Source organism: Melanerpes formicivorus, unplaced genomic scaffold (genome assembly GCF_026170545.1).
Source record: "Melanerpes formicivorus ecotype bairdi unplaced genomic scaffold, bMelFor1.0.p_v2 SCAF_23, whole genome shotgun sequence".
Classification (NCBI taxonomy): domain Eukaryota; kingdom Metazoa; phylum Chordata; class Aves; order Piciformes; family Picidae; genus Melanerpes; species Melanerpes formicivorus.
Window position 1 is genome coordinate 12543490 of NW_027142375.1, and position 15966 is coordinate 12559455.

Consider the following 15966-nt stretch of genomic DNA (forward strand, 5'->3'; position numbering starts at 1 on the left):
GTGATTTTATTTAAAAGACTCTCTTTTGGCAGGGATGCCTATGCATGGTACTGTCTCACTGTGCCTATTGTATGCTCATATATTAGCAAACTTAAATGCCAGTTTAATTTACTATGACCTCATATATCACAGATTATTACACATCAGCTAACTTAGTGCAGAATATCAGTTGTCCATTTCATCAGGTATTCTGTTTGACAGGAGCCCATAGCTCATACTTCTCGTATATCTGCAAGATTGATTTACTGAACATAAAAGGAGTACATGGATCTAAAGCGTTTCTTCTCCACTCTAGGTACATCATGGTCAATATGCTTTAGAATTTCAGTTAAAATACCAGTGCACTTTCATAGTTGAAAAAAGAGGAGTTATACTTAGGGCTTTTAAATGTATTTACTCTTCTTATAGTTGTTGGGTGTGTTTGGTTTTAGTTTTTGTTTTTCTGATTTCAAATAGCAGTGCTGGTAATTGCATCTGAAATCATGTACCTGAATTAGGATCAGTTTTGGAGAGGACAAGGATTTTCATTATTTTTAAGTGATTTCATCTGAAACAGGGTTTAAAAAAAAGTCCTACTTACTTCTAGCACTGGGGAAGCAGAATTTTCAGACTAGACTTGCAAAGGCTCTGACATCTCTGTGTGGAGGTGAACCGAGGGAGAGGACATTACTGTACTTCCCCTTTTGCTCAGGAGCCCTTCAGTTCAGATTCATGCCTGTAAAGTGGCATCTGGGAATCAAATCCTATCTGTGAGAGGATGTGAGGACAGACTTCTTGTCTCCCATGGGTGCATGCTAATTTGTGGCCTGTTCTATATTATAGGGCAGAACTGCTTGATTGGTATAACTGATACACACCAGCTGTGGAAGCATACTGAACTGACACAGGAGATCTGTACCAACAGGGCAGTCTTTGTCTGTGTGTACTTACCATCTCTGTACTTGGGTAGCACAGGTGCCTTGAGGAGAGCCCACCTTATTCCTATGGCAAAGAAGGAATCACTAACGCCTAACTCTAGATTTCAGATGCACCTATGTTGCATCTCTTTTCTCAAATTTTAAAATTATTCCAGCTTTTTGGAAATGCATGGATAAAATCAGATACATTTGTGAAATGAGTGACATCAAAATGATTAATTAAAGTGATCCTAAATGTTTGTAAAAGCGTTAAGCATTTTGAAATTCAGAAGTTAGAAAGTGTCACAAAAACAGAGACCTACAAAATAGCCTGGAGAGGAGGAGACTCAGGGGTGACCTTATTGCTCTCTACAACTACCTGAAGGGAGATTGTAGACAGGCAGAGGTTGGTCTCTTCTCCCAGGCAGCCAGTACCAGAACAAGAGGACACAGTCTCAAGCTGCACCAGGGGGGGTTTAGGTTGGATGTTAGGAAGAAGTTCTATACAGAGAGCGTGATTGCCCATTGGAATGGGCTGCCCAGGGATGTGGTGGAGTCCCCATCGTTGGAGGTGTTCAGGAGGAGACTTGCTGGGGTGCTTGGTGCCATGGTTTAGTTGTTTAGGTGAGTTGGATTGGTTGATGGGTTGGACGCGATGATCTTGAAGGTCTCTTCCGGTCTGGTCCATTCCATTCCATTCCATTCCATTCCATTCCATTCCACTCTAGTCCATTCCATTCCATTCCATTCCATTCCATTCCATTCCATTCCATTCCATTCCATTCCATTCCATTCCATTCCATTCCATTCCATTCCATTCTCTAATCTAATCTTTGAATACCCTAGACTGAGATGTCTTACCCATCCCCAGCTCCAAATCAGACTGAAAAGCAACCTAAGTGTGTAACAATTCTGTTGAAGCACTCATATCTCTGCTATTGTATGAGTAATATGCAAGACCCTCTGTAAGGCTAGCCTTTCATTTCCAAGAGTGCTTTGCTTAAGGATCTAAACCCATGGAGAAATGCTTCAGCTCCAACTGTTTGTTGCACTTTGAAATTATTTTAGTACTACCAAGCAGTTATTTACAGTCGTCTGAACATGTATGATATGAAATGCATTTAGTATTGTATAGCCTTTTTCATATATTCTGATGGAAATAAATGTCTTTTATTTTTTTCTGTGATACTCATGCATATTTCTGTCAAAGCTGTCTTCCTTTGGTAAAATGCCCTTAAAGTAGAGCAGCACTGATGTTGTTAACCCTATGCAGTTATTGTAAAGGGCAACTCTAAACTGCCAGTTTTCCAGTCCCTTCTGCTTTTTCTGTATCTGTTTTAATTTGAGGAAGCACAAGGGGATGCTGGTTTCCTGCAGAGAATGGCACTCTGATTTATAAATAAATAGCATGGGGATTTATTATTTTATATTTTATTTTTATTATTATGAAGGCTTGGCACTAGAGTTGCTTTATATCTCAGTAATGTTATTTCCACACTTTGTTAATTCCTTATATAGTTTTTTACCTACTGGTTAAATGTGAACAGAACTGGATTCCTGCTGAGCTGCAGATATTCATGCCCCAATGTTTTTCATTGACAAGTCAATGTCAGTCTCATTTTTTCCCTAAATATACATTCTCCCATAGCTGTCAAAACTGAATCAAAGTTGTCACTTTATTCTCAGATGCCTTAGGAGCTGGTGGCTATGGGATCTGTTCCTGAGGAAACATTACTTCATACACACACCCCTTTTATTTATGAATTTGCTTAAATATTTCCCTTGTGTTTCTTCTTCAGCTAACATCAGGCAGAAATTAAATTTGTAACCTTTCTTATCTATTCTAAATTCTCCTTTTTTAACCCTTACGGTGGGGAAACAAGTGTAATCTCCTCATGTGGATCAATTCAAATAATTAGTGACTTTACTAACTTTGATTCTTGTATTCTTTTTCAAAATACAATCACTTCCCTAATTTCCTTGCATATATTCTTATCTGCTGCTGTTAGCTGGAAGATTTTTTTAATTTCCTGAAAGAAGCTCCTTGAATAACTTTAAAAAAAACCTTATTAAATAACCATAATTTTGCTTTAACATTTGGCATTTTATTTCCTCTTTTTTAAGGAAAATATATGGGACATTTTGTGTTGATGGTTTGCATATCGATATACATTCTAAGCAGATCTGATGGATATGAGTTGCATCCATTGTGTGCCATAAAGTTTGATTCCAGTCATTGTTTAATTACCTGTCTTTGGCATGACATCTCAGTTAAAGTGATGTTTACTGAGCTTTGGTTGCATCAGTATTTTTGGCCCAAAGTCAGCAGTTAGAAATCTCTCACTGGAAATAATCTGAGAGTTTGGGGTTTGTTCTGTGGTTTCATTGGAATGGCCCTTTCCTCATGTTTGCTGCAGATCCAGGCATCCCACAAGAACAACTTGAGTTATTTTCGCCCTTGTGACACTTAAGTTACATGTGTTGGGAGTATTTGAATTATCTATTGTTTCTTTGATTGCATTTAGTTGTTTGTTTAATTTCTCTCAACAATAAGTGCTTAAAGCCTCTCCCTCCTGCATGTCTGTAGAGCAGACCCTCGAGTTCAGTGTTGAGATTTAAAGGCTAATATGCTTGGTGTGAGCAGGCATTTCTCTTTTTAGAGAAAAGTTATATGGCTTATCTGTAGTAACTAATATAAGGCTCTTCAGTTACCTTTCTTGCTGTTCTTGTTTTTTTAGGAAAGACTAAAATGTTACTTAGGTTTTCCCTGGCTTTGCATCAGTTGGAGAAAGGAGTCCTTTTGTTCCTGTGGAGGCCATAAACATTTGAATTATTTCTTAAGCCTATATTCTGTATGTCTGATAACCCCACAGAGCTAGTAGACATTCTAGAGAGACATGCACCAGAGGTCTAGCAGACACATCTCTCTAGGGCAAGACATGTTGTAGCCTATGGGCATGCCTGGCAGGAAGGACATGACTGGTGTACGACTGGGAGACCAGATTAGCTTTGAAGTGCTTGAATATAAGAAAAAGAAGATACTCTCTGTAACTGGACACAACAAAGATGGCATTATCTGAGCTTTTCTTCACAATTATTGACACTTGAATGAATTTTAATCTTAACCTGCAACAGCCTTTGTTATCTCAGTCTGGACCTAAATTGCCAGCTGTGCCATCCTTTTTGGTAATTATGTAACATGGATAAATATCCGCTGGGAGCGAGGACAAGAGCTCCAAAATATCTTTTTAATTGATCTGAGAATTAGACATAAACAATGGTCTCTAAACATGTATAACTAAAATATTTAACCATTTCTTCTGCCTGGAGCCTTCATATGTCCTTAAGTGATCTGTTGCAGCAGCCCCTTTTAGAGAACCCCAAAATAAAAATACTGTAAATTGCTCCAAGCACATTAGTGTTTTAAAGAAGGTGTGATTATTATAGGATTTTGCCCACATTTACATTTACTGTCCATGTGCAGCCTGTTCTGTGTGGTCTCTTGACTGCAGTTTGACAAAGTCAATATTTGGTGTATATAACAAGGAGGAAAAAGGAACAGCATTTCTCTAATGTTATCAAAGCGATCATATGTAATTAAGATTTCCAAGTGGTGGGTTTTGGATTTGCCTTTATTTTTCCTTTCTTTTTAATCAAACACTTTATTTCCTTCCACTGCATGAACTTTTGCCCTGCTTTATTGTTCCAGGAGGAATACAGTGCCCAAACAGTAGTGCGCTCCAGGAAACGCGCAGCTGTAATGAACACTCTTGCACTGTGTATCACTGGCAGACTGGCCCATGGGGACAGTGCATAGAGGACACGTCTGTTTCTGCTTTCAACTCCTCTGCCAGCTGGAATGGGGAGGCCACCTGTTCCATGGGGATGCAGACGAGAAAGGTCATCTGTGTGAGAGTCAACGTGGGACAAGTGGGCCCAAAAAAGTAATGATCTTAAAAAATATCTTCATGCCGTAATTAGCTTTGGATTTTGCTGCTTTATATTTATATCACAAATGGCTGCACACAAAACCCGAAGAAACAAAACCTCTCCTTCCTCATGTTCTCATGAGAGAAGAAGCCATCTTTTAAAAATACAAAACTGAAGCTGCAGGAGGACTGTATAATACCTTTCTCACTATTGATTTTTATGGATTATATTTACAGTGGTGATTCTGCTGATGGCTGACTGACTACTAAATCAAATTGGCTCCTTGCCATCATCAAGTTGAGTCAAGATAAAAATCTTAGGGGTATGTGTGTGATGTGCAAGTGCATCACCATCTCCAAGATCCTTGCAGTGCAGTTCCATGCAAAAATACTGCTTTGTGTCTAAACACATGTGTGACCATTGTAAGTGCCTCTTCTCAGAAGCAGTCCAAGGAGGTGAAGCATGGTGCAGTTTTGAAACATTGGTTTGATAACCTTTGTGAGCTTTTTTGTTTTTATTTCCTACATACATGGTTTTTTTAAGAGATCCCTTTGGCCCAATGATATAATGTTACAATTTAATATATGACCAGGGTTAAACACAGATTAGCTGCTAGTAAAATGCATTTGATAATATCTTCATACAGTTTGGCAGCCTGCAAATATATCCCACTCAGGACAGATTCAAAGCTGGAAGAGCTGAGCTGATAGCAAAGGTCATTTAGAAAGTTCATGAGGCAGCTATTCTCACACTAAATACTTGTGTGATGCCTGCCATTTGATACTTTACTCAGCAGTAGACTTATTCTTAATTTACTTTAAATGGAAATACGGAGAATAATACCAGCACATTCAGTAGTCTAAATTGTTGTGCATCTGCATTAAGCTGCCATTCCATTCAGTCATGATACCATTATATCACTTATTTGGTACTCATTTAACATTAAAACAAACCAACCCCCACAAAAAAAACCCCAACAAAACCACACAACAACAAAACCCAACCAAACAAAAAAACCCATAATGATTTCTCTTCCTTTCAAAATCTGTTAATGTCTCTGCCTTTGACCTTAAATTTTTGGGAGGAGGACTGTTTATTGTGTCATAAATTAATCCTGTGACATGAGAGGGAAAAAAAGCCTTTGTTGATCCTTCAAATTGTGACATTAAAATCACTGAATCGTTTTTAAATACCCAGACATTTAACATGAAAATGTAAATAGGAAACCTTGTTTTAAACTCTCCTTAATAAAAAGGATTACTGTGGCATGATACAATCAATATTATTGGTCTTATCTACCTCACAAGTTACAGACTGCAGCTTGTATCTTCTCTGCTTAATTTGACCTTGAGTAAGGACTACAAAAAAAATCAATACTTCACTTTAAGCAACATACTCTAAATACAAACAATATAAAAGATAGAAATGAGGTCCTAATTGAACTAATTGCCTTGCTCAAGGATCTGAAGAGGAATTACGTGTTCAGTGTTCCTGAAAGATGAAGTTCTCAGTGAAATACTGAATGTGTACAATTCAGCCTTTTTTTCTGCCTATTGTTTCTTTTGTTCTTTAAGGAAAAAAAACCATCAGTAAGCTAAATTTCAATAATTTTCAGAAGCATTTTTAATTTTAACCTTAGAGAAATTTTTGACAAGATAATTTGTGGCAGATGTTTTTTTTTTCTGATAAGTGTAGTTGGCTCTTTTATGAATCACATAGAAACAAGGCACAATTTAACTTAAAATTTTAGAGAGCATTCAGAGAGGTGACGGAGATTTATGTTGCTACAGCTGTATTTCATGGTCTTTCACATTGGTGTTTTAGGGGAGAAAAGAGAAGGGGTAGAGATGTCATTATAAGAAGGCACTAAAAAGTTGGTGCTGGTTCATAGTAATGGATCATTCTCTTGAGAAGCTTATGTGCATTCACAGGAAAAAGTAGAGATAACAGAGCAAGGAGACTGATGAAGAGTTTGGATGGCACATCATACAAAGAGTAGCTGAGGGAGCTGGGTTTGTTTAGTCTGGAGAAGGGAAGCCTGTGGGGAGATTTTATTGCACTCCACAACTACCTGAAAGGAAGTTGAAATGGGGCTGGTGTTGGTCTATTCTTGCAAGTAATAGAGATAGGACGAGAGGAAGTGCATTTAAGTTGTGCCAGAGGAGGTTTAGAGTGAACATTAGGAAAAACTTCTTTGCTGAGAGAGTGGTGAGGCATTGGAACAGGCTGCCCAGGGAGGTAGTAGGGTTGCCACCCCTGGAGGTGTTCAAGAAGCTGTAGATGTGGAGCTTCAGGATATGGCTTAGTGGTCATGGTAGTTGGGTTGCGGTTGTATTCAATGATGTTAAAACCCTTTTCCAGCCTTAGTGCTTCTGTGATTCTATGATGGAGTTAATGATCTAGGAAGTGTTATTACCAAAGAATATGTTCTGTAAAACTGCAACTGAGCTTTCTTTTCATTTCCTCCTGCTTCCTCTCCCACACTGCACAGGCATAGTTCTCCACTGACCATGTCTTCTCGGTAGTTCATCTTAGACTTGCCTATGTTCCCCTTCATCCTGGCAAGAATGATGCCTTATGCAAACCAAGCTTCCCCAGCTGCTGCAATCTAAATATAAAATTGGCCTCTCATCTACCTGGTCCCAGATGCCCAGCAGCCACAAGAGGCAAAGCTAGTCATAATAATGTTTTTCTGTAATGAGCCAAAAGCTGCAAAATATGGAAGTGATCTTTTTCTTCTCTCTGACAGTCCAATGTATGCTTCTAGGGCAATAGTAATTTAGAATTTATTTTAAAGATTTGCAATACTTCTGCAAGAGTTACTGTATCATTCTGAAAACAAGTATTGCAGCATAGAGAGTTGCTTGTCTGTTCTTGATGAAAAAACGGGAACACAGAATGGGCAAAATGACCTGGGTTAATAAGTCCCATATGTGGCAGTCCAATAATCCTTTTTATATGCTGATCAAGCCTCTCTCTAAAACAAGCAAGGTTTTCTGTCTCTTCTGAAAGTCTTCCCCAGTCAGACTCATTGATCTGGCAGTTTCAAACCCTTTTCTGGTTTCTCTCATAATTGTGGCCTGGGTTAATTGTGTTACTTAGTTTAAATATGCTTCATTCTGGAGTTTATGCTTCTGTTCAATCTATAAAGAGCTAAAAATGTATTTGCTAAGCTAAACTAGATAGCTTCTCTTTATAGTCATTTGGAAGCATGGAAATAACACTCAAAAGGCAGAGTTTGGAATGGTGAGTGAGGAATGATAATTTTATTTAAGTTAAATCCCCAGGTGCAGGATGCATTGGGCTTGGCTTGCTTTCACCAGATATATTTAAATGCTAATAGTTTTTTATTTTTATGGTCCATCCTGGTGAATTCTGGGCAACTAGCACTCCCTCGTGTGCCTGCAGGCATTCAGTACCCCTTGTGATTCACCACTTCACTGCAGAATATTTATTTGATAATGAGTCTTTTTATTGTATTTTTTTTCAGATGCCCTGAGAGCCTCAGACCAGAAACTGTGAGACCTTGTTTGCTTCCCTGTAGGAAGGACTGTATCGTGACTCCGTTCAGTGACTGGACATTGTGTCCTTCTTCATGTCAAGAAGGTAATTTTAGTCATTGTGTGACAGATTTGAAGAGAAAAAAGGAGTTGGACTAGCAGTCACTTTTGGCAGAATGTTTATACACATCACTTTCTGACAGAGGGCATATAATAGCTGGTGCAGCAGCTGTAGGGAGGACATAAGTGAGTTTGCTGCAAAGAATTTATTTGTGCACATTTTCTATATGCATCTGTTTGGGTTTTTTTCCAGTTTTGGCCTGCTTTTGTGTTACACTTTGTACCTTGTGATCAACTAGTCATGAAGTTAACACACATCCCTTAGAGTGACATCAAAACAGATATTTGTAGAATTGTAGCATTTGGACTGTTGGGTTGGAAGATGGTCAGATTTGGTCTTTGGAAGTACACATGCTGCTTGCTCATCAGAAAAACCTGAGGCTTTTTATACCAGAGGTTAGCAGCAGCATAGAGAAAAAGGCGTGGGCATCCTGGTGAGACAGAATGATGACCAGGAGCCAGCAATGTGCCTTTGTGGCCAAAAAGGCAAATGGCATTCTGGGGTGTACTAGAAGGGGTGTGGTGAGTAGGTTGAGAGAGATTCTCCTCTTCTCCTGCTCTGCCCTGGTGAGTCTGCATCTGGAATATTGTGTCCAGTTCTTGGCTCTCAGTTCAAGAAGGGCCTCAGGGAACTGCTTGAAAGATTCCAGCACAGAGCCACAAAGGAGTGCAACATCTCCCTTGTGAGGAAAGTCTGAGGGAGCTGGGCCTTTTTAGCTTGGAGAAGACTGAGGGGTGACCTCATTAATCTTTATAAATATGTGAAGGGTGAGTGTTGGGAGGACAGAGTCAGGCTCTTCTCAGTGATATCCAATGACAGGACAACAGGTGCACAGAAAGTTCCACATGAACATAAGAAAAAAACCTTTTCACCATGAGGGTGAAACCTGGAATGGGCTATCCGGAGAGGTTGTGGAATCTCCTTCACTGGAGTCATTCAAAACCCACCCGGATGTGTTTCTGAAGGACCTGCTCTAGATGGTCCTGCTCTGGCAGCGGGGTGGGACTTAATGATCTTTCAAAGTCTCTTCCAACCCCTAACATTCTGTGATTGTGTGGGAGGGAGATAGAGAGATAGATAGAAGGATAGATAGGTATGTCTGCCTATGTAATTTTGGCTAGTTTCTTCTACTCCAAGGAAAACTGAAGGAAAGTTAGTAAAAATCATCATAATTTAAGTTGACATTAATGGTCTGATTTAAACATACATTCCAGTATTTTTTACCTACACTTGGCAAAGCTCTTAAAAACAGTGCAGATCTCCTCTGAATTTTTTACTATATTGAAATCCTACATGAAGTGATGAATGGCTTAATATCGCCCCCATTTTTATGCCTTATCTCTTTTTTCTTTCTTTTAAGCTTAACAGGAGGTGTTTGTCTAATATGTACTATTACAGACAGACTCTATAATACCCCATATTCCACAGGGTGCTAATCCCTGTGTGGGAGGTAGTGATTGCTCACAGCTACCATATTATTAAAATATAAGATACTGTTACATCAAATATACATGCTTCCAGTGCCATAGCCAATTCTTCATGCTGTATAAAAGACACAAGTACAAAGGCATTTTTGCAGTAATTCCTATTAATGCTTTGTGTACTCTAACAAATAATAATCATATAAAAAGTTAGCAAGATTAAATTCATAACCATTGAAAAACAAGAGAATTAAGACCATTGAATCTGGATCTGTGAAGTACGTCTTATTAACTATTGTGTTATTTTGAAGCAGTATTAATCTTTCTGACATATTTCTGTTGGGGCAGATCATCTTGGACAAAAAATACCATCCTTTTCTGTTCTTATTTCTGAGGGTTTTAAGAAAGTTCTTGGTGCAATGAGTATGTCTTCATGAATATTTACTACAAGCTAGCATGTAGGCTTCTGTAAAACAGTGTATTTGTGAACCAACACAGGCATTTTGTCAATTCAGTGAGTCAAGCTCCTTTTGTACCACACAAAAAATTTTTATCTCATAGGGTTTACCCATTTGTGTCAGCAAGCTGGTCGGCAGCTTTGCTAGGCTGCACGTCTGTCTTGCCCCTTGTGCCAGCTCCTGGCATCTCCTTCAGCTGATTGACTCGGGAGTGGAGGGTTTCCTCTGTGCTGAAAAGTGGCCAGGTGGTGGAGAGCGACCGCCGGTATTCTCCTACCACTTGCTCCTAATTACAATTGCTTGGCTGTTCTCCAGCACACTTCTGTGTTCAGACAAGCTGCATCTGCTGCAATAACCCACCCAAAGCTGATATTGGCCCAGTCAGCCAAATGTCTGTGCTATGACTATCTGAGGAAAAAAAAAAACCAAAAGAATGAAAGCACCCCAGACCAAATCCCAAAATTTCTACCAAATAATCATAGAATATTTTGAATTGTAAGGGACCTTTAAAAATCAGCTAGTTTAACCCACCTGCAGTGACCAGAAACGTCTTTAACTAGATCAGATTGCTCAAAGCCCTGTCCACCTTAACCCTGAATGTTTCTGGATTTAGGCTTTCTACCACTTTTCTGGGCAACTTGTGCCAGTGTTTTGTAAAACTCTAATTGTAAAACATTTATTCCTTACCTCCTCTTATTTAGTTTAAAACTATTACCCCTTGTTCTATCACAACAGGTCCTGCTGAAAAGATTGTCCCTGTCTTTCTTATATGCCCCCTTTAAGTATTGAAAGGCTGAATTGAGGTCTTCCTGGAGCCTTCTTTTCTCTATGCTGAACAACCTCAACTCTTTCAGTCTTTCCTCATAAAAGAGTTCTTTGAGGACTCTGGTCATTTTCACATCCCTCCTCAGGACCTGTCAAACAGGCTTACATCTTCTGTCCAGAGATGGACACAGTACTTCAATGATGTATCACTGGAGTGAGGGCAGAATCACTTCTCTTGACCTGCTGGCGACAATTCTTTTGATTCAGTCCAGGAAGCCATGGCCTTCTGGGCTTTGAGCACACATTTCTAGCTCATGTCCAGATGTTCACCCACCAGTACCCCCAATATGACACAATATTTGTGTGTTGGGTATTGCTGTGGAACTAATACAGATTTATGGCTTTTCTGCCTGAAGGACTGACTGAAATAAACATTTCTGCAGGAACTGTTTACTATTTATTATTTATAATTAATAGCTACAGTTGAAAACTGTAAACTAATTCCAGAGTGGAATTTCTGTTTCTGGTTTTACATGCAAATAATTAGAGCAATCTTACCCTTTGAAAAGTGTAGCAGCAAACTGAGGAGGTTTAATTTTTCATTTTACTTGAATTGTATATTCATTTGTTTAGCATTGCTGCTACTCCATTCTGTTTAGTTCTGGTTCTTGGCTTTTAGCTGAAGTTAAAGTGTTTTATCTATGTGTCAATTTTGCTGGGACAAATTGCTGCAAGCCATTAGCAGTTTTGAGGACAACTGACCTGGTGAGTATCCCACACCATAAACATTCTACTCAGTCTAAAGGGGGAAGTTTCCTAAGGAGAAGAGAGCCTCCTGCATGGGCTCCTGCTCTTACTTGGGTTCCTCCTAACTCTGTTCCTCTTCCTTCTCCTGCTCTTGAGGATTGCTTTCGTGTTTAGTGTGACTGCTGTACCTTTTTTGGGCTGAGAATAACTCTATTTACTTCATATTGCCATTGATACCTGTTTTGTTGTTTTATTAAATCTGTTTTCATTTCAACCCTCAAATCTCCTCACACTTTCCTGATGAGGAGTGGTCACCAAGTGACAGAGCAACTGCTGTATCTTAACCCCAGATACAGACTAAACCTAGACAATCTATTATGCTTAATTTTCTGCTTATGGACAAAATAAGATGTCAATATTATAGTGATCAATTCAAATACCTGTTATGTTAAGTCTCATATTTACCCTAATCACTGTCTCCTGTAGTAGCAGGAGAAACAAGCTCTTCTACTGTTTGCAGGAGGTGTCACAGTAAAGAAGCAGTCCCGTCACCGAGTCATCATACAACTCCCTGCCAACGGTGGTCGAGAGTGCCCAGACTCTTTGTTTGAGGAAAAGGAATGTGAAGCTTCTCCTGTCTGCTATAGCTACAGGTAGTGTTAATCAACTAAGGACAGCTTGGACATGAATTTTCAACTTGTACTCCCTCTAAAGCTTGTTGAATTCCATTTTGTAACAGGAGGTGTGTTTCTACTACGTACTACAGCAAAATCAGGGTTTCAGAATAGATATGTAGACTCTGGGCCCAGAGTAAATCACTGGTTCTGTTCCACTTCCTTTGCAGGAACATTGCAACAACTAAGAATTACTTTTCAGGATGAATCTTTCCTAGCAACTTGTTTGGCATTCTATACAGTTAAAAATGTCTTCCTCGTAAAAATTATCCAAAGTACTGAAATGCAGCCTCATCTGTTTAGGAGAGCTGGGTTGTGCTGCCCCACTATGCACTGTATCCTTCATCTTTCCATCACTGTCAGCCCACAGTTGATATATCCCCAGATATCCAAAACTGTTCTGTCAGTGGAAATCTGCATGTAACTGCTGAAGAAAAGTTCGGGGCAGTTTGCTGATATCAATCTGAGTGGTGTGGGAAGGTCTAGATGTCCAACAAGATCTGATTGTTGGTGCATAGAAAGCTTGGAAAATTTGGATGCATTTCTATTTATTTGACAAAACAAGAAAAAAAAGGGGGGTTCTGATGTGTAATAAATATCAAACATACTTATTGGAAGCCAGTGTGGTTTTTCTCCACCTGCTAATTCCCATGAAACTACTCTTTGCTTCAGAGGTACAAGTAGAATTTAATCTTGTTTTACCAAAACTATTAAGAATAGATTAAAGAAATCTGTTCCTTTCATCATCTAGCAAGAATGATCATTGCAAATTGATTAGGAAATCAGACTGTATGCAGCTGAAATCTATGAAAGGCTGTGAAAGAGCATTGGGAAGCTACCAAAATCATACTCTGAACATCAGAGAAATATATCTTGGGAACTTTTTCTAGTCTATACCAGAGTCAGAGTTATATCTCTCAAAATGCTGCCTGCTTCTCATCTCTTTATTATCTTCAGTATTGAATTTTAGCTGAGCTAGTGCATGCTAATGTTCTGAGCACAAGAAGGAAGAGATGTTAAGGAGTAGCAGATGAGTTTATTTACATTTCATGACACAAACTAATGCTGAACACATTTTCTGGATATTTCCTGTAGCATCTTTCTGACCTGCACACATGCTGCAGTAGATGGACTCCTGCATTCACCTTGGCTCATGCCTTAGCTCAGATACTGGCCTGCAGAGGCAGGTTGCAATGACATTTGAGGTGCAAAACCATCTAGATGATTATAAACATGAAAGCAGCTGATGGTTTGAAGCATGGATGTGCTCCTTCCACTCTGAGTAATTCAAACAATAGTACAATTTAAGCAATACAATGTTGCATTTGTTATCAAAGCTTTTTCTGCAAGTTCTTTTTGTCTGTGTTTTATGTTATAATATGGCTCCATATTTACAGTGTGTTGGATCTCTTAGCTCCACGTTTGCAAGGTGCTGCCGTTCAGCTATCTAAGACCCCAGGTGCTCTGGAATTGCCTAAGGCACCCTTGCAGTCATTTCAACCTGCTGTCCCACTACTTTGCTGTAGCTGGGGTTCTTAATTGTGTCTGATTCCTCCTTTTGGAATCATATTTTGAAGATGAAGCTTAGCAAAGGCATTTGTTGCAAAAACTTTACCCCTGTAATCATATAATTTGAAGTCTGAGAAAACAAAGCAGAGAGGGACCTGGGGGTACTCGTCGATGGTGGGCTGAACATGAGCCTGCAGTGTGCCCAGGCAGCCAAGAGGGCCAATGGCATCCTGGCCTGTATCAGGAACAGTGTGGCCAGCAGGAGCGGGGGGGTCATTTTGCCCCTGTACACTGCACTGGTTAGGCCACACCTTGAGTCCTGTGTCCAGTTCTGGGCCCCTCAGTATAGGAAGGATGTTGACTTGCTGGAACGTGTCCAGAGAAGGGCAACAAAGTTGGTGAGGTTTGGAACACAAGCTCTATGAGGAGAGACTGAGGGAGCTGGGCTTACTTAGCCTGGAGAAGAGGAGGCTCAGGAGAGACCTTATTGATGTCTACAACTACCTGAAGGGATGTTGGTCTCTTCTCCCAGGCAGCCAGCACCAGAACAAGAGGACACAGTCTCAAGCTGTGCCAGGGGAGGTTTAGGCTGGAGGTTAGGAAGAAATTCTACACAGAGAGAGTGATTGCCCATTGGAATGGGCTGCCCAAGGAGGGGGATGGAGTCACTATCATTGGAGGTGTTTAGGAGGAGACTTGATAGGGTGCTTGGTTGCATGGTTTAGTTGGTTAGATGGTGTTGGATGATAGGTTGGACGCAATGATCTTGAATGATCTTCCAACCTAGTCTGGTCTGGTCCTATTCTATTCTATTCTGTTCTGTTCTGTTCTGTTCTGTTCTTTTCTAATCACTAAGACTTTATTCATCTGACCTCATCTTTATAACTCCAAGACCTTTTTGTGCTTCAAGCAAAGCAGAATTGCTCCATTTGTTGTGTTTCAAGGCATGCCTAAGGGAGGAGGGAAAGAAAAGACCTAGTGGAGGAGAAAGATATGTGCTAACACTCTCTATATATGACAATATTAACTGCCAAAAGATGCTCCCAATACTGCATGAAGCAGAAATCAACCCTAGAGTCTTCACTCTGGAATGTATTTGGGAATCTTCAACACATTTTTGCTTCACTGGGATAGGTGGAAAAACAGAAATAAAAGTGGAAAGAAGGAAAAGTGAGAAAGAAAGGAGGTATATTATAACATGCAGGTATTTAAGCTCATCCTTATTAGTGTGTCTGGCTCATAAGAGCTGTGAGCATCCCCTTGCTAAATCCACTCTTCAAATTTTAATATACCCTTTTGTTGACTGGTGAAGTATTCTGAGCATGCTCAGATATAAATCCATAGCAAAAGATATTTTATGCTAAGTGGCTGTTCAAGTAATAACTTTGTTATCTTTTGCATAGTATTCTTTTTTGACATTTCTTTGTCACATCATCTGTTAGTGTGTTAATGCTTTCTGTTAACGTTTAATCCTCATATTGTGGTTTGTATTCACTGTTCATTTGTTAGCTAATGTTAATGTACCTTTGTACTTTGAAACTCCTGAAAACAGTTTGATTTCTCTTTCCTCCTTCACCTCCTCCTTCCTACCCTGTATTCTTAATAGCTGAATCCTAAAATGAGCAAAAAAAATATATATTAAAGGAAAAAGGGAAAAGTTCACATTATTGTTACTGTTAGCTGTGATTTCTCTGTGGCCAGTTAGTAACAATAAACAACAGCTTCTGATGTTTTCTAGTACTGTCCAGCACTAGTACTGCCTCAGTTTTGATGTCTGCAAGCTTAGATGGATTGTTTGAAGCTGACTTCTTCCTCCTCATTTCAGGTGGAAGACCCACAAGTGGCGCAGATGCCAGCTGGTACCATGGTATGTGCGCCAAGACAGTCCAGGAGCACATGAGACCTGTGGGCCTGGGCTGCAAGCAAGAGGTTAGACCATTTGTTT

At 39.6% G+C, this 15966-nt stretch overlaps 1 protein-coding gene across 1 annotated transcript in view; it reads left to right on the forward strand.

Annotated features, from left to right (window-relative positions):
* THSD7A (thrombospondin type 1 domain containing 7A) overlaps positions 1 to 15966 on the forward strand; it is a 307882-nt gene that overhangs the window by 230261 nt on the left and 61655 nt on the right. The window contains exons 12-15 of the mRNA XM_068152522.1: positions 4606 to 4840; positions 8317 to 8432; positions 12359 to 12491; positions 15847 to 15950. Of these exons, the coding sequence (XP_068008623.1) occupies positions 4606 to 4840; positions 8317 to 8432; positions 12359 to 12491; positions 15847 to 15950 (588 nt within the window). The remainder of the gene's footprint in view (positions 1 to 4605; positions 4841 to 8316; positions 8433 to 12358; positions 12492 to 15846; positions 15951 to 15966) is intronic.